The sequence below is a fragment of the Anser brachyrhynchus genome (genome assembly GCF_964034855.1).
Source record: "Anser brachyrhynchus genome assembly, chromosome: 29".
In the NCBI taxonomy this organism is placed as follows: Eukaryota; Metazoa; Chordata; class Aves; order Anseriformes; family Anatidae; genus Anser; species Anser brachyrhynchus.
Genome location: NC_137722.1, coordinates 439,157 through 456,912, shown reverse-complemented (window position 1 = coordinate 456,912; position 17,756 = coordinate 439,157). Strand labels below are relative to the sequence as shown.

Below are 17,756 nucleotides of genomic sequence, written 5' to 3'. Positions count from 1 at the left end.
GAACGGGGCCGGGGGGGGGCACCGGATCCGCCTCCCCGGGCCTGTCCCCCCCCTCCAGCCCTGGGAGGCCCCCCCCGGGCAGGGGGGGGGGACCCCAAGCTCCCGGCCCCGCCCCCCCGTTCCCCCCCCCCCCCCCTTCCCCTCCCCGTTACCTGCGCGCCCCGCGGGGCCGCTCCGCGCCGCACGGAGCCGCGGGCCCGGTACCGGGGGGGGGGGGAGGGGGGGAACGGGAAGGGGGGGGGGGGCACCGGGGGGGGGAGGGGCGGTTTCCAGGCCCCCCCCCGCGCCGCTCGGCCCGGTCCGGCCCCGGGGGGGGGAGGGGAGTGAGGGGGGAGGGGGGGAAAAGGGGGGGAGGGGGAGGGAGCGGGGGGAGGGGCGCGGCGCGCGCCCGCCGCTTTGTTATTGTGGCACCGGCGGCGGCGCGCGCTCCCGCGGGGGGGGGGAGCGGGGGGGGCCTTGAAACGGCCGCGGCGCGCCCATTGGGCGGCGGGGCGGGGGGCGGGGCTTGGGCGGAGGGGCGGGGCTTGCTGCGGGGGGCGGGGCGTGGGCGGCGCTAGGGCGGGCGGCGCGCGCCCGGCGGGGTTTTGCCGCGCAAACATTGCGGGCGGGGCGGGGGAGGGGGCGGGGCCTCGTGGCGGAGGCCACACCCCCCGCCCATTCACCCCTCTGTGCGGTGGGCGGGGCTACGGGAGGTGGGCGTGGCTACGGGAGGTGGGCGGGGCTTGGGGCGGGGGGGGCTCCTGCTGCTGCTCCCCGTTTCCCGTTTGGTTTTGCCCCCCCCGCCCAGCGCCCTCGCACCTGGAGCCCCCCCCGTGCCCACGGAGCCCCCGAGCCTTACCGGGCCCAATCCTGCTCCCACCGGCGCTGGTTCACGGCGCTAATTAACCGCTGCTCGCTAATTAACGGCCGCGGGGTTCGCTGCTCCTGGGCACGGCCAGGCTGGCCCAGGGCTCGGGGGGGGGGGGGGGGGGGGGGGGGGCACAAAACGAGGAGTCCCTCGGCCGCAGCTCCGTTAATTGCAGCACGAAGGCGAACGAGGGACGCACGGAGAGCTCCCGGCCCCGCCAGCAGCGCCCGCTAACGAAGCGCGGGTAATTAAATTAACGGCCCCGAGCGGGGGCGGCGTCTCCAGCCACCACCTCAACTCTAGACGGGGCTCCCCGCTCCCAGCGAGGTGCCGTTGATTTAATTCAGCTTCGTTTATTTTCAAAGTGAATTCGTGGAGAATCGAGCCCCCGCAGAGCCCCTGCGTGGATGCTCGTTAGGGATTAACGAGGAAAAGTCCGCCGGGTCGAACATCGCAGAGCAGCCCCCGTGAGCAGCGCTCACAGCACCCAGGGCACGCAACGTGCCCGCTTACCTCCAGGACAGCGGCCACGATAGCAAAAAACACAATTTGTGCCCCAAAACCGTGGCGGTGCCCTGACTTCTTCTGGGGGAAGCGGCTGGGGAGAGTGGGGTGAAACCTGGAAAGGTTCAACGGGAGCTGAGAGATTCACCGGGAACACCTGGCCCGGTCGGAGCCAGCGCAGTGCGAGCGAGTGCTGAATGCAAACAAAAAGGTGTAATTGGTCAGAGGTTTAATTAGAGCAGAGATTTAATTAAAGGAAAGCGAAGCTATGACAAGTGAAACTGCATCCGTCTGGGGCTCAACAGTGTCATCGCAAACAATCAACCAAAATAGAAGAAAAACTAATCACGCTGATTTTAAACTCTGCTTGAGGATCGATTCTGGGCTGCGGGAGGGTCCCAGCGGCACCCAAAACTTCGTGAAATGGCACAGAAATGGCGAGCGGGGTGCCAAACACGGGGGGAGCTTCGGGAAAGGGCTCCGAGAGGGAGCGCGTCCCGCCTGCAAAGCCGCTGGGAACCCAACGCCGCAGCTCTGCCCCTCGCCTGGCCCAGCCCGGAGCAGGGAAATCCATCGCTCAGCACCAGCAGGAGCCGCGCTGGGCAGGAACAGCGCGAAGCCGGGTCGGAAAACCAGCAGCGCATCCCTTCCCGGGCTGGACACAACTTTTTTTTTTTTTCTTTAAATATAAAAATTTTGGAGGTACCTAAAAGCGCGACGCCGACCCCAACGGCGGCGATGCCTTCAAGTGGAGCTTCCCGGGTGCTCGGAGCCGCCGGCCCAGTGCTCGGCCCCGCAGAGCTCCCCGGGGCAGAGCCTGGGCTCTGCTCCCCGTCCCCATCCTGCCCGGCCCTGCGCCAAGCCCGGCTGCCGGGGGGTTTCCTGCAGCACCAGAGGTCTCCGTTAACGTCTGCGCTGCCGGCGTCATCGAGCCACGACCGAGTCCGCGTCGACGTTGTTGAGGAGGAAGAGCTCGGGGCGCATCGCGAAGCCCAGCTGCTGCTGGAAGAGGCAAAGGAGAAAAGGGTCAGGGCTGGGGAACCGCAGCGGCCTCGGGACCCGGCCACAGGACTCGGAGGTTTGGGGGGTTCTCTTTTTTTCCCAAATCTCTCGCGTACTGCATCGTCAGAGCGACTTTCTCGCAAAACAGGAAAAAATAAAATATTAGGGCTCTTGAAGACTCGCTGAGCTGTTAATGGCGCTAGTTAATTGCAAGTGCTTAATTAATCTGCAGGGAGCGTCACTGGAATCACTGAGGCCGCACGCAGCTTGGGAAGGGGCCGCGGTGCCTTCTGCCACTGCGCTGACCATTGCTTAAGGTATCGGATCGCTAATTATTTGCCACTCATTTGCTAATTAGGGGTTAAAGCAGAGGAAAGGCAGAGCTCGATGCGACACACACAGCCACTGCTATTTATTAAACCGCTCCAGCCCCGGGGCACGTCTACACGCACGGTGATGCTCCAGAATCGCCAGGTTTGTCTGCAGAGCATCCCCTCGGCAGCTTTTAATTCAAACGAAGGGGGAAAGTAATTGAGTTTTGGGTGTAGACAAGCCTCAATCAGCACTATGTGATCACAGTTTGGGTACGGTTGTGTGACGGCAGCGGGGTTCGGGGGGGGAGCGGCCGCTCCCTGCCCAGGTGCAGGCGAAGCGCCCGGCGCTGCTTCACCCCGCTGCCGCCACCAACATGCCAGTCGGGCTCCATGCACGCGGCCGGGAGCCCGCCGCGCCGCTTGGAAGACTTCATTTTAGTGCTCGATTCAATCAAATTTGGCTCACGAGATTCGGCTGCAGCCAATCAGACCGGCAGGCTCAGCGGGACTTACCAAGAGCATCTTACCAGACAGACACAAAACCTACACGGCAGCGGTTAGGGTAGCGTAGCAGGCTTACAAAGCAATCCTTCCTCTTCAAACACAAAAACCAAAACCACACAAAGCTCCCCGAGAGCCAGGAGCAGCGCCCAGCTCCCTCGGAGGGGACGGGGAGGCTGCGGAGGGTTGGGTGCCCCCAGGTCAGAGCAGGAGCTGGCGCTGGCCAGAGGCAGGAGGAGGGGACACGGGCAGGTGGCAGCTTCGGCCTCTGTCTGCAGAAGGGTTTTAGACCACAAGGGACAATTAGCTCGGTCGTTATACGAGCCCGTCCCGCGCCGCCCCGTCCTCAGGCACAAACCCTTCTTCTGTTAGAGCCACGCGCGGCTCGCGCCTCCGACCAACCCCCCAAAAAAGAGCCGAGGAGCCACGTTGAAAAAGTATCTGTCTTTTTAATCGAAAACGTAGTTTGTACAAACTGGTTCAAAGGCAGATACGGGGAAAAATCAGTGTCACGGGGAGCAGGAGCCACGAGGGACAGCGTGATGCAGAGACTCCTGCTCCGAGCTCCGGTCAGCACGTTACATCAGTAGAGCAGCCAGGAAAATCCCCTCTGCAGTTACAAACCCCCAAACCCCAAACACACAAGATCAGAGATGATCGCTACAGCGGAATTACACGAGCCCGTGGCCACGGAAGGCAGACCCTTCGCCACTTACAGACAGGTTCATGCTCTGGCTTTTTGTTCGCACCGTGGGACAGGGGAGCTAGGCACAGCACCTACGGGAGCTACGGGGAGTGTTAATTCCAGCTGGAGTTTCCATGCACTTTTTGTTTTCTAATGCCTGCGAGATTTGGGGGGGGGGGGGGCAAGTAAAGCTCAGCTGGCTTCGTAAAGGGCAGGAACGGCGTAAACAGCCCTGTCCAAGTCAAAACGGAGCTGTAGCACCGTGCGTTGGCTTTTGGCGTCGTGTCACCCGCTTCTACGAAACGTGTCCTCAGCACCACCCAGCACCCACAGCCCCTGCGCTCTGTGCACCCTCCGCTCCCTGCCCTGCATCCGCCTCCCGCGCCAGCTCTGCCGGTGCGAGGCATCGCGCCGAGCCACGCCAGCACAGGCGGCTCGGGCTGAAACTCTGCTGGGACCCACGGCGTGTCCCCAACGCGCCCGTCACCTTCCGCAGGAGAGCTCCGTGTAGGAGAATCGTGAGCAAAACCAGGGCTCCCCTGCCATGCTGCCTGCAGAGCGTGTCCCAGCGAGGCCCCTCCGAGAGCCATCGCCACCCTGCGACCGGGGAGCACCCAGGAAGATGCTGAAATCCCCGAGGAGGGCCCAGAGCCCTGCCTGAGCCCACTGGGGGTCGGTGCCACGCCGCGTGGAGGTGCAGGGCTTTGGAACAGGGATGTCAGGACCCAGCCCGGCTCCTGAGGATGTGCGGGAGAGGCCAGCAGCCACCAGCCCGTGTTTTGGGAGAGCTGAGCCCAGCGAGGGGCCGGGGGGACAGGCAGAGCTGCCAGCAGCTCTGTTCAGTGGAAGCGTCTGTGAACACAGGCTCTTTGCTCACACCAAACCACTCGTGCTGGGTCCTTCAGATCCACAAGAGCAGCTCTGTACCTAAAGATCTTCGTGGAGCTGTGCCCTGACAGCGCTACATCTCCCGGATGAGGAGAGAAACCTCACCGATAAACCTGGCTTCCAGCTTCCAGCACGGTTTTCATGATCAAATCAGACACAGGACACCTCACTGAGGCCACGCAGGATGTAACCTCACAACTCATCTGTCTCGGGAGAAAAGGCAGGCTGCCTTTTCTCATCAGAGAAGCCAAGGGGACTGCTCTCGGCATCGTCAGACTGAGGCTGCCTCCCAGGTGAAGGGTTCTGATTCTCCCCAGCGGATAACGGAACACGTTCCGTGCTGACAGAGGAGGGCAATGAGGGAGGTCACGTAGTGAGCTTAAAACAGGATTTGCACATCAGGCCCTGGGGTTGTGTTACAGCGATGACCGCACCGAAGGCTGATGGCACGCCCTGCAATGTGACTTTGTGAGCCACACGGCAGGGACTTTTGAGAACTGCAGTGTTTCCATGAATCACATCCATAGGAAATTAATTCACAAAACCATAAATAACCAGACAGATTAAAACTTTTTTTTTTTTTTCCTTTGCTGACCACCAAAATCACATGCCAGGCAAGTTAAAAAACCAACATGACAACGCCAACACCGAGGCGTCCTGTCCTTACGCCAGGGGACGCTGCTCCGGCATCCCAGCTCCCACCTGCATGGGAGCTGCACGTGGCATTCAGCCTCACGGTGAATTTGAGATGTTTGCCCCCAGTGTTTTCCAGTGAAACATCAAATGCAGTCAGCTCACGATCCAGAGCCGTGAGCTGACTGCAGAGGTAGACCCTGAACGTAGTGTCACCGCAGGAGCATCCCTCTGACATGGCCCAAAGGGCGCACCTGGAATTTCCTAGCTTATTGTTCCTTTGATTCTGCAGCTGAGACCCAGTAATTACGTGGGGCTGGATTCTCACTGTGCTTCGGAATTTCTGCTACTTGGATTAAAATGCAAGGAGAGGGGAGAGCCTGCTGGCTGTAATGCAAAAACAAGGGGCTGAGGCAGGGCTGAGCCACAACGAGGAGTCAAGTCAGCAGCACAGCACCCTGCCCTCTGCTACGTGTTAGTGTCTGCAAGCAGGCAGCCTGCGTGCAGGTCCTGTAGTGCTCAGCACCGCTCTTACGGCTGTGATTAGAGGCGTTCAGCAAAGAAAACAACTGACTTTTTAGTATTTTTAGCAGCAACGCATTTCCCAGTATGTACATCTGATTTCCCACGCGACAAGCAGAGAACTGCACCAGTAATCCCTGTGCAAACCGCACATACACTTGTATATGTTCACACGGTAAACCATAGAAACGCACTGGCTCTGATGGCTACTCTCTGTGGAGGGGCGCCGCGGCTACTTGGCGGCGTGCGACGGGGACTCCTCCGTCAGCAGGGTCCGGGTGACGCTTACCGTTTTCCCGCAGGCCAGGAAGGAGACGCCCAGAGCGATCAGGCACAGCCAGGTCTGCAAGAGAAGGAGGCGCTGGAGATCAGGGAGACCCGGGCTGCACGGCCAGTTGGGGTAACAGCTAAATAAACAGTGAATTTAAATAGCAGAAGCAGAGTTCAGAAGTAAAACAAACAAGGCACTGATGGCATTTTGCTCCTCTGGCATTATTACAAATTCTCCTCCAACTTTTCACCTGCTGTGACTGATAAATGGAAGCCCTTTGGGGAGCTGCCAATTGCTACAGAAACAGCTGAAAGAGCCGGGGAGAGGCCGTGCAGGTTAGCAGGTGCGGCACAGAGGGTTCCCAAGCCGACCCGGCCACAAAAGCCTCAATTTCCCCATCTGCTCTGACTCCCTGGCAGAGTTTAATGCCTGCCAAACGTGACAATATTAACAGAGTGGTGAAAAAACGAGTCTGCTGATGTGTCCCCCCTACAGGGACACTCCAGACTTACCAAATAGGCGACGAAGGACAGGTAGACCACGCTGAGAAGCGCCGCCCCGATGTACAAACCCAGGTGGTTCAGAGACATGACGTAGGCCACCACGAAGTACATGTTGATGCTGCAGATGAGAAGGATCACCACTCCGCCGCCGATCTTCCAGAACCTGTGAGCAAAATCAGGGCACGGGGAGTGAAGCAGAGGGGCCACACTTGCATCTGGGGGGTCAGGAGGTGAGGTCAGAAAGGCGTGCCTGAGAAAGCAACGCGCCTGCTCCGTCCCCTCCGTACTTACAGTCCGTTGGCAAAGTCATTCATGACACTGGGCAGGCTGGTGAACGTCAGGACGGGGATCAAAGCGAAAGGAAGCTGAAACATGCAACAAAAGGCAGAAGAATAAAGAGTGGAAATCGTTTAGGTTATCTCGGCACGGACAAACACCGCTCACAGCTGACAGCATTTCCCCACGGCTATTGTAAAGCGAGTCAAAGGGACTTCCCCTGGCTGGAAAAAGGAAGCAATCTGAAACCCTGGCGGAACCTCTTCACCTCCCACCACAGACCAGAATCAATCAACGCTAACTTCTCTGCTCAGCTTAGCACCAGAGCCTGAGACGTTCAGGGCTCCAAGCGTTGTTCTGAGCCCCGTCCCTCACCTGGAGGCTCATGAGGACATTTAAGAAGTCGTTCATGCCCGTCAGGTGCTCGACATCCTGAAAGATGGCCACGAAGAGGGTGGGGGTGATGGCGATGGAGCGGGTCAGCAGCACCCGGGCGAAGCGGGACCAGCGCAGATTCAGGAAGCCCTGCAGAGAAAAAGAGCAGCTGTGGGTGAGAAGAGCAAGGAGACATCAAGTGTGTTGGGGGGTGAGGGCAGGAGGAAAAGCTGACTAGTTTGAAAGGCACATAAGAGAATTTCACAGAGCTTCCGTGTGCTCAGTGAAGGGAAATGACCGATATTAGCTCTAAAGGTTCATGAAGAGAGAGAGCAGGGACAGAGGCAGCTGTTAGAGCGCTCATTACCTCCATGACAAACTGTCCGGAGTACGTCCCCGTCATTGTTGAGCTCTGGCCTGCAGCAAGGATCCCGATTGCCCAGATATAGAGAGCGGCGGGGCCAAAGTAACAGCCCAAAACGACGCCCTGGAACAGAGATCTGCAGGTTCCCATCTGCTCAGTCCCAAGTAAATCCCCCGTGGCCAGCGCTTCCCATCATGGGCACAGAGTTGGAGGAGAAGCAATAATCCATTTGGAGAAGGAAAAGCACTCCCCACATTTGCTGCAAGTAAGGCAACGCCCCGTGGACTCCCATCTTAAGAAAGGGGATTTGGGGTGGATTTAAGGGAAAACTCTGTCATGGCCAAGCTAATAAAAGAGGGCAATAGGCAGAGCAGGGGTGTCTCTGGGGTCAGGTTAGATGCAGCACAATTAGCAAAGGGATTGATAATTGTGCTTGGGCATAGGGCGAGGCTCAAGGACCTCCTGAGCCCTCTTCCAGCTCTGCTTTCAGCAACGTCCCGGGCTCTGTTTACCCAGGAGCTTTAGTTTACTGTTTAGCTGCTGTTAGTTTACCAGCAGCTAACAGCCAAGGCTGTCCCGCCCCGCAGGTCCTCACCCCTTTGTAGATGTCCACCTGCAGCGTCTGGTTGTCGCTGGGGAAGAGGGAGGAGTGGGGGCTGCTGGTGTTGGCGCAGACCTCGTGCTGCAACGAGACAAGGGCAGGCGGCTCGACCGGCTCTGCAGGAGCGCTGGGGCCCCTCAGGCTGGTTTACACGGGCAGCTTCAGCACCCGTCGTCTTCCCCCCCCCAGTTACACACAGAATAAGTGGGCTCTGCTTGACACAGGGGCACTGAGGAGGCCCAGAGCCCCCCTGCTGCCCCAGCAGCCCCACGGCTCGGCATCAGCCCAGAAATCACAGCCGTGTCCCAGCCCCACTCACCACATCCGCATTCGTCTTGTCAAAGAAAGCCTCAGCAAAGACGGTCACCACAAAGATGTTGATGATGAAGGAGACAAAGAGGGCTATGCAGGACTCGATGAAGAAATACTTGTTAGCCTCTCGGACTTCCTTCTTGTTTGCACGGTTCACTTGCCGGGACTGAAAGGGAGATGGTGACAACAGCAAGTTTGACAAAAGGGAACTGGATATTCCACTACTTCTAACTCTAAGTATGTTATATCAGACTGGCAGTGGGACACAGGTCACCAAAAGTATGGAGAACACGCTGAAGGGAAGCAAAACTACGAATGTGCAGAACAAGCAATGATTTGGCATCTAAAATGCTGACAGCCCTGTCAGCGTGGCTGTGCTAGCTCGGAACTGGACGCGTCCGACATCCAGGGACCCAACCAGCCTGGGGTTTGCTGTGTCCCCTCGATAATAAATGCTGACTCTCCAAGCTCCGTGGCTGTGACCGCTCAGCACCGCCGAGCTCCCCGCACAGCATTCCCCTCTCTGCATTCCACAGAGCAGCTGCTCACCTTGACCAAGGCAGAGTGCAGGTACATGTTGTGGGGCATGATGACGGCGCCCACGATGCCCACGGCTTGCTCCAGCTGCGGCGTGCCGCAGTTCTGGCAGTAGGGGATGAAGAGCCCTTTCAGCAGCTGCTCCTGGTCAGGTTTTACTGTGACGTACTGGGCACAAACACACAAAAAAAGGGGGGGTTTAGTGTGAGGTGCATCGTGCAGCAGCTTGGACTGCCCATCTGAAAATACTCAAAAACCAAAACGTGGCCACCGTGGGGAGGCAAAACCACACTGCGGCAACCGTGTGCCATTTAGTTAAGGCAGGGATGCTTCGCTGAGCAGCACGCACCGGTGCTCGCGCTGCAGCGTGCACAGCAGCTGGGTGCCAGCCTTACCCCTCCGTACAGACCCAGCTTCAAACAGCCTGCATTTTCCAGCTGCAAGTACCTCGTATCCGAACGTCAGCGCCATGATGGTGATCAGAAAGCCAAAGAACGCCTCCAGTTTCCGCAAACCTGCGAAGAGAAAGAGACTGTCAGCGTGCTCGGGAGGGCCGGACCTGATTTCCCTTCCAGGATTCCACCGGAGGAATTACCGTATTTGTCCAGGAAGAGGAAGACAAAGGTGTCGGCGATGGTGATGAGCACGCCGCCCCACAGCGGGATCCTGCAGGCAGGCGAGAGCAGGCGTCAGCTGATGAACCCCCCCCCACCTCCCCCACCAGAACTTCAGGGTCAAAAATCTCTTTTTCCTTAGGCCATCTGTTTGGGGAAGGAACCACGCTGTGAAGAGGTTTGTTTGCAGTCTGACGAGAAGTTTGCCTACACGGGACAAGACCCCGGAGGTTTATTTTCTGCTCAAAGCAGCAAATAAGCAGCTAAGAGCTCAGCATAGCTCCGGTAATATTTTTTTCCTCAAATCTAGAGAGCAAACTGCACGTCTGCAGCAAGGACAGGAGCGAGCGAGACTTTAGCAGCAAGTTGGTACAAAAAGGTAGCTTCCTTGGAGGTTTTGATTTCCAGCCTTTGTGGCTAAAAAGGGACATCTTCCTGGCGGTCCTTTACTGGGAATACAAAACTTGCCAGGGAGGCAGCAGCCCAGTTTTTGGCACGTATCAATTACAGCTAAAAAAAAAAGGCAGCCACCTACAGTTCTCCTTAGAGCCAAAGTAAATCGGGCACCAGCGGCTGAGTCATCTAGGACAGAGCCAGCACAGCGTGGGTGAATCACCCTCCCCAAAGAGCTTATTTTGGGAGATTTATAGGAAATAAATGAGTACATTTGGCACACACGACGTCCCTTTCTTAATCCTAGAGGGGGGCACTCATTTCCTGCGTCCCTGTGACGACAAACCCAACTCACTTCCCCATCGACAGGAGGTTGATGGCAATCGCCGAGCCGATGACTTCTTGCATGTCGGAGCCGATGATAGCGAGCTCGACCATCAGCCACAGAATAATCCGAGGAACCTGGGGGTACAGAAACAGCCCCATCAACAAAGAGAGGGAACAGCTCGCTTCTCCCTGTAATCTCCGAGAGGAACACGTGATTACGGGGACTGCACACTCCGGAGCTGTTGCTTTTCCCTGCTTTGCTGCTTCCACATCGAATGAACGTGCGGAAAACATGTTGACAATTGGCACTTGGGGCTGGTCTGGAGCAGAAATGCAGGTTACCTGTGGCAATCCCCAGGGGAGGTTCCCGGGTCACTTATATAACCTCAATTACTCGCCTCAACAGATATCGCGCGTTGCGAGAGTGAAACCAGCGAGCTCTGCGTGCTGACGAGCCGGGAGCCCTTTTACACGGTCACGCCAGTGACGAGTCTCGAGGGTTTGACAGGATGGGGACATCACCGACTTCCCCAGCCCTGCTCAGCCGCAGCTGAGGGCGACGCACGGCCCCGCGGGCTTCTGAAGCAGGGGGATGAACCGCGAGAAAAGGGTCTTGTTCTAAACATGCCATTTCTCTCCTCGTGATGCCTTGTGCTTATCTAACCGACACGTATTTCAGCTTGCCTCGGGAACTTAGGGAGGGAGGATCCAGACAGAACAACTGAAATCAGGGTTTTTTTTTTTGCAGGCTCTGGCTGCGAGTCACTGCCAAGTGCCAGGACACTCACCACACCTCCCTCCTCCTGCCTTCCTTCCTGCAAACGGGGAAAACACCGACGGGACCTGAAGCGTCCCCGAGCCGCCTCCTGCCAACCCAGGCCCTCCTTCAGTGGGGCAGCTCTCGGGCTGTGATTAAAGCCTCTCTCTAAACCTGCCTTTCTTCCAACCACGCAGAAGAAATCAACGTAATCCCCCAGCTCCCCGAACAATAAAGACACGAGACTGAAAACATATTTTAGCAACCCAAACACCTTCTCCCGTGGAGGATCTGGCACAGTGAGTGGCAGGAGAGGCGGAAGAGCCCCCGGCCAGCCGAGCGGCGCGGTCACCCACCTTCTGGTACTGCCGGTGGCAGACCTCAGCGAGGTGCAGCCCCGTCACCACGCCGAGGCGCGCGGCCAGCCGCTGCAGGAGCAGCCCGATCACCGTCGCCAGCAGCAGCACCCACAGCAGCTGGGGAGAGAGGAGGGCACCAGTGGGTGTGTGGGCGCAGCGGGGTCCCTGCATCCCGCACCTGCCTGCCAAGTCAGAGTGCTTTTATTTTTTAACACACATTATGAACATTTGGAGGCTGTTTTTCGGGCTTGGAGCTGGCGCAGGAAGGATCCGAATGCGTTACCGGCTGCAGAGCGCACATGGGTGCCTCGTTTCCCCCTTCCCCACCCCCAGGCTGCTTTCAGCCCAGCACCCCTGCCCTAAACCAACCGGGGGCACCATTTCCAGTGCTTCCCTCCCAGGTTTCCGTGCTGACCTTAAACCCTGCGACGGCCCCAGACTGCAAGTCCGACTCGATGTTGCCCGGGTCCAGGTAGGCGATGCTCATCAGAAAGCCCGGCCCGGTGAAAGCCCAGAGCTTGCGGAAGCTGAAGCACGAGTGCTGCGATGGGGAAGGATGGGGACGTCAGCGCCCAGCTCTGCCACGGGGACGTGGCGTGCCCCAGAGCAACCAGCGTGGCAGAGGTTTTGATGTTCATTGCCCCGGTGAGGTCGGGCTGCTCCTTCACCTGCTCCCGAGCCCCGCAGCCATCGCTGCCCGCGGGGACAGCCGAGGACCCGACCCGGCGTGGGAGATGAAGCCTCCCACAACAGCAGGACTGTCACCCCCCTGCTCAGAGCGGGACAAAGCCACACTCGTGTGCTCCCTTTCCCCGATAAGGGAACAAAGAGCCAACCTCCCCTCCCCTGGGCTTGTAAAGGGCGATTTCTCTGCTCGTTGGCAGCTCTTGAGCCAAATCACCCCGGATGAATCATTAACCCCAGGGCGAGCTTGGAGACCCTTCGCCCTCCCCTATCCCAGCCCTGGAGCACGCTCCCAAGCTGCACACGGATGCAGCCGGCACCCAGGTGTGCTGCTCCCCCCCAGCACCCACCGCCTGCAGAACTTTTTCCGACCCGATTTCCTGCTGGGGAGGCACCCACCGTCTCATCCTCGGGGATGGGGATCTTGCTGTCGAAGTAGGTGGTGAAGGGCTCCTCCGAGGAGGTGTCCGGGGGCTGCAGCGGGTTCCTGCTGCCAGAGACGGTGCTGATGCCGTCCCCGAAGCCATCTTCTGGGGGAGGAGCAGAGGGGGAAAGGAAGGAGAGAGTGAAAAACCTCACGGGAGAAACTTGGCAGAGGCTCTGCAAAGCAAACCGTGCGTGTCCCGGCCTCGCGGCTGGCTGGCATGGGTCAGGCTGTTTGTAAAGACAATCAACAAAAAGAGCACGGTGCGTGACCGGAATCATCGAGGAGCCACAGCCAAGAGCAAGGAGCAAGGAATCGTCAAGGAGCAGAGCCGCTGCTGCTTCTGCGGAGAACATCGCCCCGAGCTCCCCTGGCAGGCGAGTTTTCAGGACGGTTTCTACTCGTGAGCAGGGTGTGGGGGTCACCCCGGCAAGGAAACTGCAAACTCCTGCCCCTAAGACCCGTAACGTCCCGTGAAGAGCCCTAACGTCCCGTGAAGAGCCCTAACGTCAGCCGACCCCCCCCCGCCCAGCGGCACAGCGGGGCCGTACTCACTTCTGCTCTCTGTCCGCGGCATTCTGCTCCCGGAGCCGCGCGCGCCGAGCACCCGGCCCTTGGAAGGGGCCGACCGCCACGGGCCGCTCTTTTACCAACTTTCCTATTGCATCATCAGAGCAAACTGCAGCCCGTCAGCTCCTCCTTCCTCCCAGCCTCCCAAAGACCTCGCGGCACGCTTGCATAATGGCTCCGGAGCCGGCCCTGCGCGGGGGGAGCCGGCGGTGCCGGGCTGCCCGGGTTGAGCAAGGCCGGGCGAGCCCCAGGACCCGGGGCTTGGCCCCGCTCCGGGCAGCGATGGGCACACGCTGACCCCGCCGTGGTTTTTTTGTTCTTTTTTTTTTTTGCAGAGGGGGGGCGATTGGAGACGTGCGGGGGGCGCTTACCGTTGGGCGTCCTCAGGTCCGTGTCGGGGGTCCCCATGGCTGAGCCCTGCTGGTGCTCCGGGGACGGGTCTAAATGGGCCGTGTTGGCTGCAAGGGAGAGGGGAGGGTTTGGTTACTGGGGGTGCCGAGGAGGAGACCGAAATCCCCCGGGAGAGCGGCTGCCACCGGCAGGGACAGAGTTATTTCCCCCGGGGGAGCTCCAGCCACAAGGCCGGGAGGAGGGAGCAGAGCACCTGGCCGTGTCCCCGTGCCTCTTGTGAAACTCCAGCTGTGGAGACAAGAGGGGAATTTCCTTTCGGTGCACAAAAACCGCATTCCTTCCCTCCGGGCAGGGGTGTCGGACCTACACCGCGCCCTCACGGAGCATCCAGAGCTCTTCTGGGAGCAGGACGCAGCCCTTGCACCATTGACCCGGGCAGAAAGGCGCCGGGAGCTGGGGCAGGACGCGCAAAGCTGGCCCCAAAAGCCAACCCCAGAGCCCGCAAGGACACCTCGACGCACCACCAGCACCTATCGTAGGGATGTGGAGCGCTTCATCTCCGCCAGCGACCCCGTGCATTAACGGGGGGAGCTCCTCGTAATACGAAGACATCAAAGGAAAACATCCAACAGCAATTCAATTTAAGCGATTCGAACCGATTTTAGGTTTGTGAAGATTCACTTGCTGCTTCCACCAGCAGCAGCAAACCCCCAGCTACGAAGGCTGCCAAAATCACCCGGAGAGGGCAGCGAGGCCGCTGCTTGCTGGCGCGACACGATCGCTGTTCCTCCGTCCGCGCCCTCGAGGCTGCGAGCTGTTGACTTTTGGGCGAACAAAGCAGCCGCCGCGCCCCGGCAGCCCCGAGCTCGCCGCTTCTGGCAGCAGACAGCCTCGAGGGTCTGCTCCAGAGCAGAATTCCCGCTGGATGCCACCGCGCAGAGCTGCGCCGCCGCCTGCCCCGTCCCCTCCAGGGCCGCCGCCGTGCCCGGGGGGAGCGGTGGCAGCCCCGCGGCCCCCACGGTTCTGCCTGGACCCCTCCTGCCCGGGGGGAGGCACGGAGCTTTCCTCCCGCGCACACTTCCACTGTTTCCTTCCTTCTAGGCTCACGCTTAAAGTGCTGCCCCGAGGGCTCCTCGGATCAGACTCCAGCACTAAGCCGTCTTTTCCCCGGCTCCCCGCGGAGGAGCAGCGCTCGCCTCGGCTGCCGGCCCCATGAGCGCTCCCAGCACGGCCACCGGCGAGGCGGAGGGAGGCGAAGGCAGGGCGAACGCTCGGCACGGCGCTGCCTGACCCTGATATCTGCTTGCCAAAGGCGGCCCCGCGCAGGCGGGGGGCAAAACGGGCGCCGCTATCTCTGCCGCGAGCTCCTCGGTTCGGAAGCGATGCGGGGGGCTCGGCCCTGCTCCTACCCCCAGCCCCCGTGGGTCTCACCGTCACCGTGTGGGTCTGGATTCGCTCCCTGTGTTCACACCCAGGCACGGCGGCCGCCTTCCCAGGAGGAAACCCGCTTGGGAATGGGGCGAGGAGCCGAGGATACCGTGCAGTCGCTCTGCTCCAAAGGCAAAGCTGCTACTACTGGGCTTTTGATACCCGTCTTTTTGCTGATGAGCCTCGGCCCTTTGGGTCTGTTCTCCCCGCTAGCCGGAGGCAGAGCCGCCGTCTGTCACGAGGGCTGCACGCTCGGCGTGGGTTATCGGGCAGCCCCAGTCCCACGCTGGGAACAGTTCCTGCCGCTGAGGTCGTGGCATTTGATTTCGAGCTTTGATGTTGCTGCTTTCCTCAGGCACCGGTAACTCTTCCGGAGCGCCCCGGGGCCCTACGGGGCCAGCCCTTTGTGCAATGGTGCAGAACTCCCGGCCACATTCCCTACGGACGCCGCTGCCCTAAGAGCAACACCCACAAAAGCCGAGCGGACTGCAAACCAACCCCTCACCCTCCTGCTCCAGACCCTGACCACCTTCCGCGCCATGGCAGCGCCAGCTATGGACAAAAACCGGGGTTTTCGGGCAAAAACCCGCGGCAGTGCCCGCTTTGGTTCTGCGGGATCCCCTGCACGCCCGGGCTCTCACCCACCCCGGCACCCGACGGGCGACGTGGCTGAAGGTACGGGGTTGCTCAACCCTCGGCTCCGCCACGAGGCCTCCCGGCTGGCTGCCGGGTTAATGAGGCGAGCTCCTCCCTGCTAATTGCACCGGGAGAGGCCGTGGCCAAGGGCAGGAGGGCACCGAGCCGCCCCCGGCCCACCGACAAGCGCCGGCCCCACGGCAATAGCGAGGCTCGGGGCTCGGAAACGTCCCCAGAAAGCCAGGCCGAGGGGGGCAGGCCGGGGCGAGGAACGCTGAGAAGCACGAAACGAAGAGGCGAGGAGCCGGGCGGACCACGGGAGCGCCGTGCCCGCGGTGCCGGTGTCACCGCCGTCACCCGCCGGGGTCACCCCCGGCAGCTCCGGCCTCCGGACCCCGGCCCGAAGCGGTGCCAGGGCAAGGGGACGCGTGAGGCCCCCACGCCCAGGGGGAGCCCCCCCGGGGGCTGGGGTTCCCGGGGGTCCCCAGGCGGGGCCGTGGGGGTGCTGGGGGCTCAGGGATGGGGCGGGGGGGGGGGAGCGTCTTGGGTCTGGAGGCATCAGCCCCCCCCGGACTGACCCCGTCCCTCACCTCCTCTGGGGGATCCCGCAGCACCCCGGGGACCCCCAGCTCACCACCAACACACACAGCCCCCCCCCCAGCTCAGCCCCAGCACCCCAGGGACCCCCCAGCACCCCAAGGCCCCCACCCAGCCCAGCACCCCCAGGCCCCCTCAGGGCCCCTCCTCGCCCCCCCCCCCCCCCCCCAGCGCTCCCCTCAGGGGTCCCCCATCGGCACCCTGAGGGGGGGCCCTCCCCAGCCCCCCCAGGGCTCCTCCCCAGCGCCCCCCCGGGCCTCAGGGGGCTCCCCCTGCCCTGCCCCGGGCCCCGGCCCCGCCGCTCACCGCCTCGGCCGCTCCCGGCCGCCGCCGCCGCCGCCGCCTCATGCCCGACCGCGGCGCCCTCCGCCGCCACACCGGGCCGACCGCGCTCGGGGCCGCTCGGCTCCGCTCGGAGCCGTTCGGGGCCGCTCGGCTCTGTTCGGGACCGCTCGGCTCGGCAGCGTTCGGAGCCGTTCGGCGGCGCTCGGCTCGGAGACCTCGGAGCCGCTCGGCTCCGTTCGGCCGCGCTCGGCTCCCTTCGGCGCCGCTGGGCTCGGGACCGCTCGGCTCCTTTCGGCTGCGCTCGGCTCCGTTCGGCGCCGCGGGGCCCGGGAGCGCTCGGCTCCGTTCGGCTCCTTTCGGCCGCGCTCGGCTCCCTGCCCGGTGCCGCTGGCACCAGCCCGGTCCCGGTCCCGAGGCTGAGCCCGCCCCATGCGGCAGCTGCAACTCATCCAGAACCATCAGACAACGTTGTGGGTTTTTTTGGGAAAAAAAGCCTAGTTTTGGGTCCTGTTCGTTTTTCTGGCTGTTTTTCAGCAGAGAAACGCTGCTTCTCCATCACTCCGGGCTGCTCCCGTGAAAACTCGCGCAGCAATTCTCCTCACGAAAGCTCCGACGGGTTACGCTGGACAGGCACCAAAAATGCCGTCCCCTCAAAACCTCCGCGGGGCATTCCGAAAAACACCCAAACCGGAGAAAAAAACGGGCGGCCCGGCCGCGGGGCACTCACTCAGCTCGCAGGTGGTGGGGCCGGGCTCCAGGCGGTGCCTGCGGGGCATGGTGCGAGGCTCGACGCCGCTCCTGCTACCGGGTGCCCGGCCGCCGGCTATAAGAGGTGTCCCCACCCTGCTGCGCCCCGCGGGCAGAGTCCCCTGGGGGGCCGCGGGGCCGCCAGCCCCGGCCATGCCCGCCCTATCGCCCGCCGGACGCCCCCCAGGCGGCCGTGAGCTTTGATGCGGGCCTTCGCCAGCGGCCTTGCGTGCTCCCGGGCGGCGTTATCGTCTCCCGGCACAATTAAAAGGGCTTTTTGTCGAGCAGCAGGAGCGCTCCTGTAATTAGCGAGCGGGACGGTCTGGACTCTGCTCCACCGGGGCTGTTTCAACGATTAGGGACCCAACCGCCGCCGCGGCGCATTTCCCAGCTGCTGGGACGTGCAGCGCTGATAAAGCGTTATCCCTCCGGGGCCGGATCAATATGGT

General features: G+C 61.4%; 1 protein-coding gene and 1 long non-coding RNA gene across 9 annotated transcripts; one reads left to right on the top strand and one right to left on the bottom strand.

Annotated features, from left to right (window-relative positions):
- Positions 1 to 161: 161 nt before the first annotated feature.
- LOC308184024 lies at positions 162 to 1,932 on the top strand. The gene is made up of 2 exons (XR_013942551.1): positions 162 to 200; positions 788 to 1,932. It is a non-coding gene; the product is annotated as an uncharacterized lncRNA (long non-coding RNA).
- Positions 1,565 to 17,693, bottom strand: SLC11A2 (solute carrier family 11 member 2). Of its 8 annotated transcripts, none has more exons than XM_080570635.1 (17): positions 17,288 to 17,693; positions 13,635 to 13,721; positions 12,669 to 12,799; positions 12,001 to 12,126; positions 11,583 to 11,702; positions 10,498 to 10,604; positions 9,731 to 9,801; positions 9,583 to 9,650; positions 9,148 to 9,303; positions 8,606 to 8,764; positions 8,281 to 8,367; positions 7,689 to 7,808; positions 7,322 to 7,471; positions 6,962 to 7,035; positions 6,680 to 6,833; positions 6,186 to 6,239; positions 1,565 to 2,353 (listed from the first exon to the last, which is right to left on the bottom strand). In XM_080570635.1, the coding sequence occupies exons 1-17, from the start codon at positions 17,460 to 17,462 to the stop codon at positions 2,276 to 2,278; spliced, it is 1,917 nt and encodes a 638-aa protein (XP_080426761.1). In that variant the 5' UTR covers positions 17,463 to 17,693; the 3' UTR covers positions 1,565 to 2,275. The 8 variants fall into 8 exon arrangements, with proteins under 8 accessions (XP_080426761.1, XP_080426762.1, XP_080426763.1 ...); XM_080570636.1 differs by having other exon boundaries at positions 1,565 to 2,350; XM_080570637.1 differs by lacking the exon at positions 17,288 to 17,693 and adding an exon at positions 16,582 to 16,737.
- Positions 17,694 to 17,756: the final 63 nt, after the last annotated feature.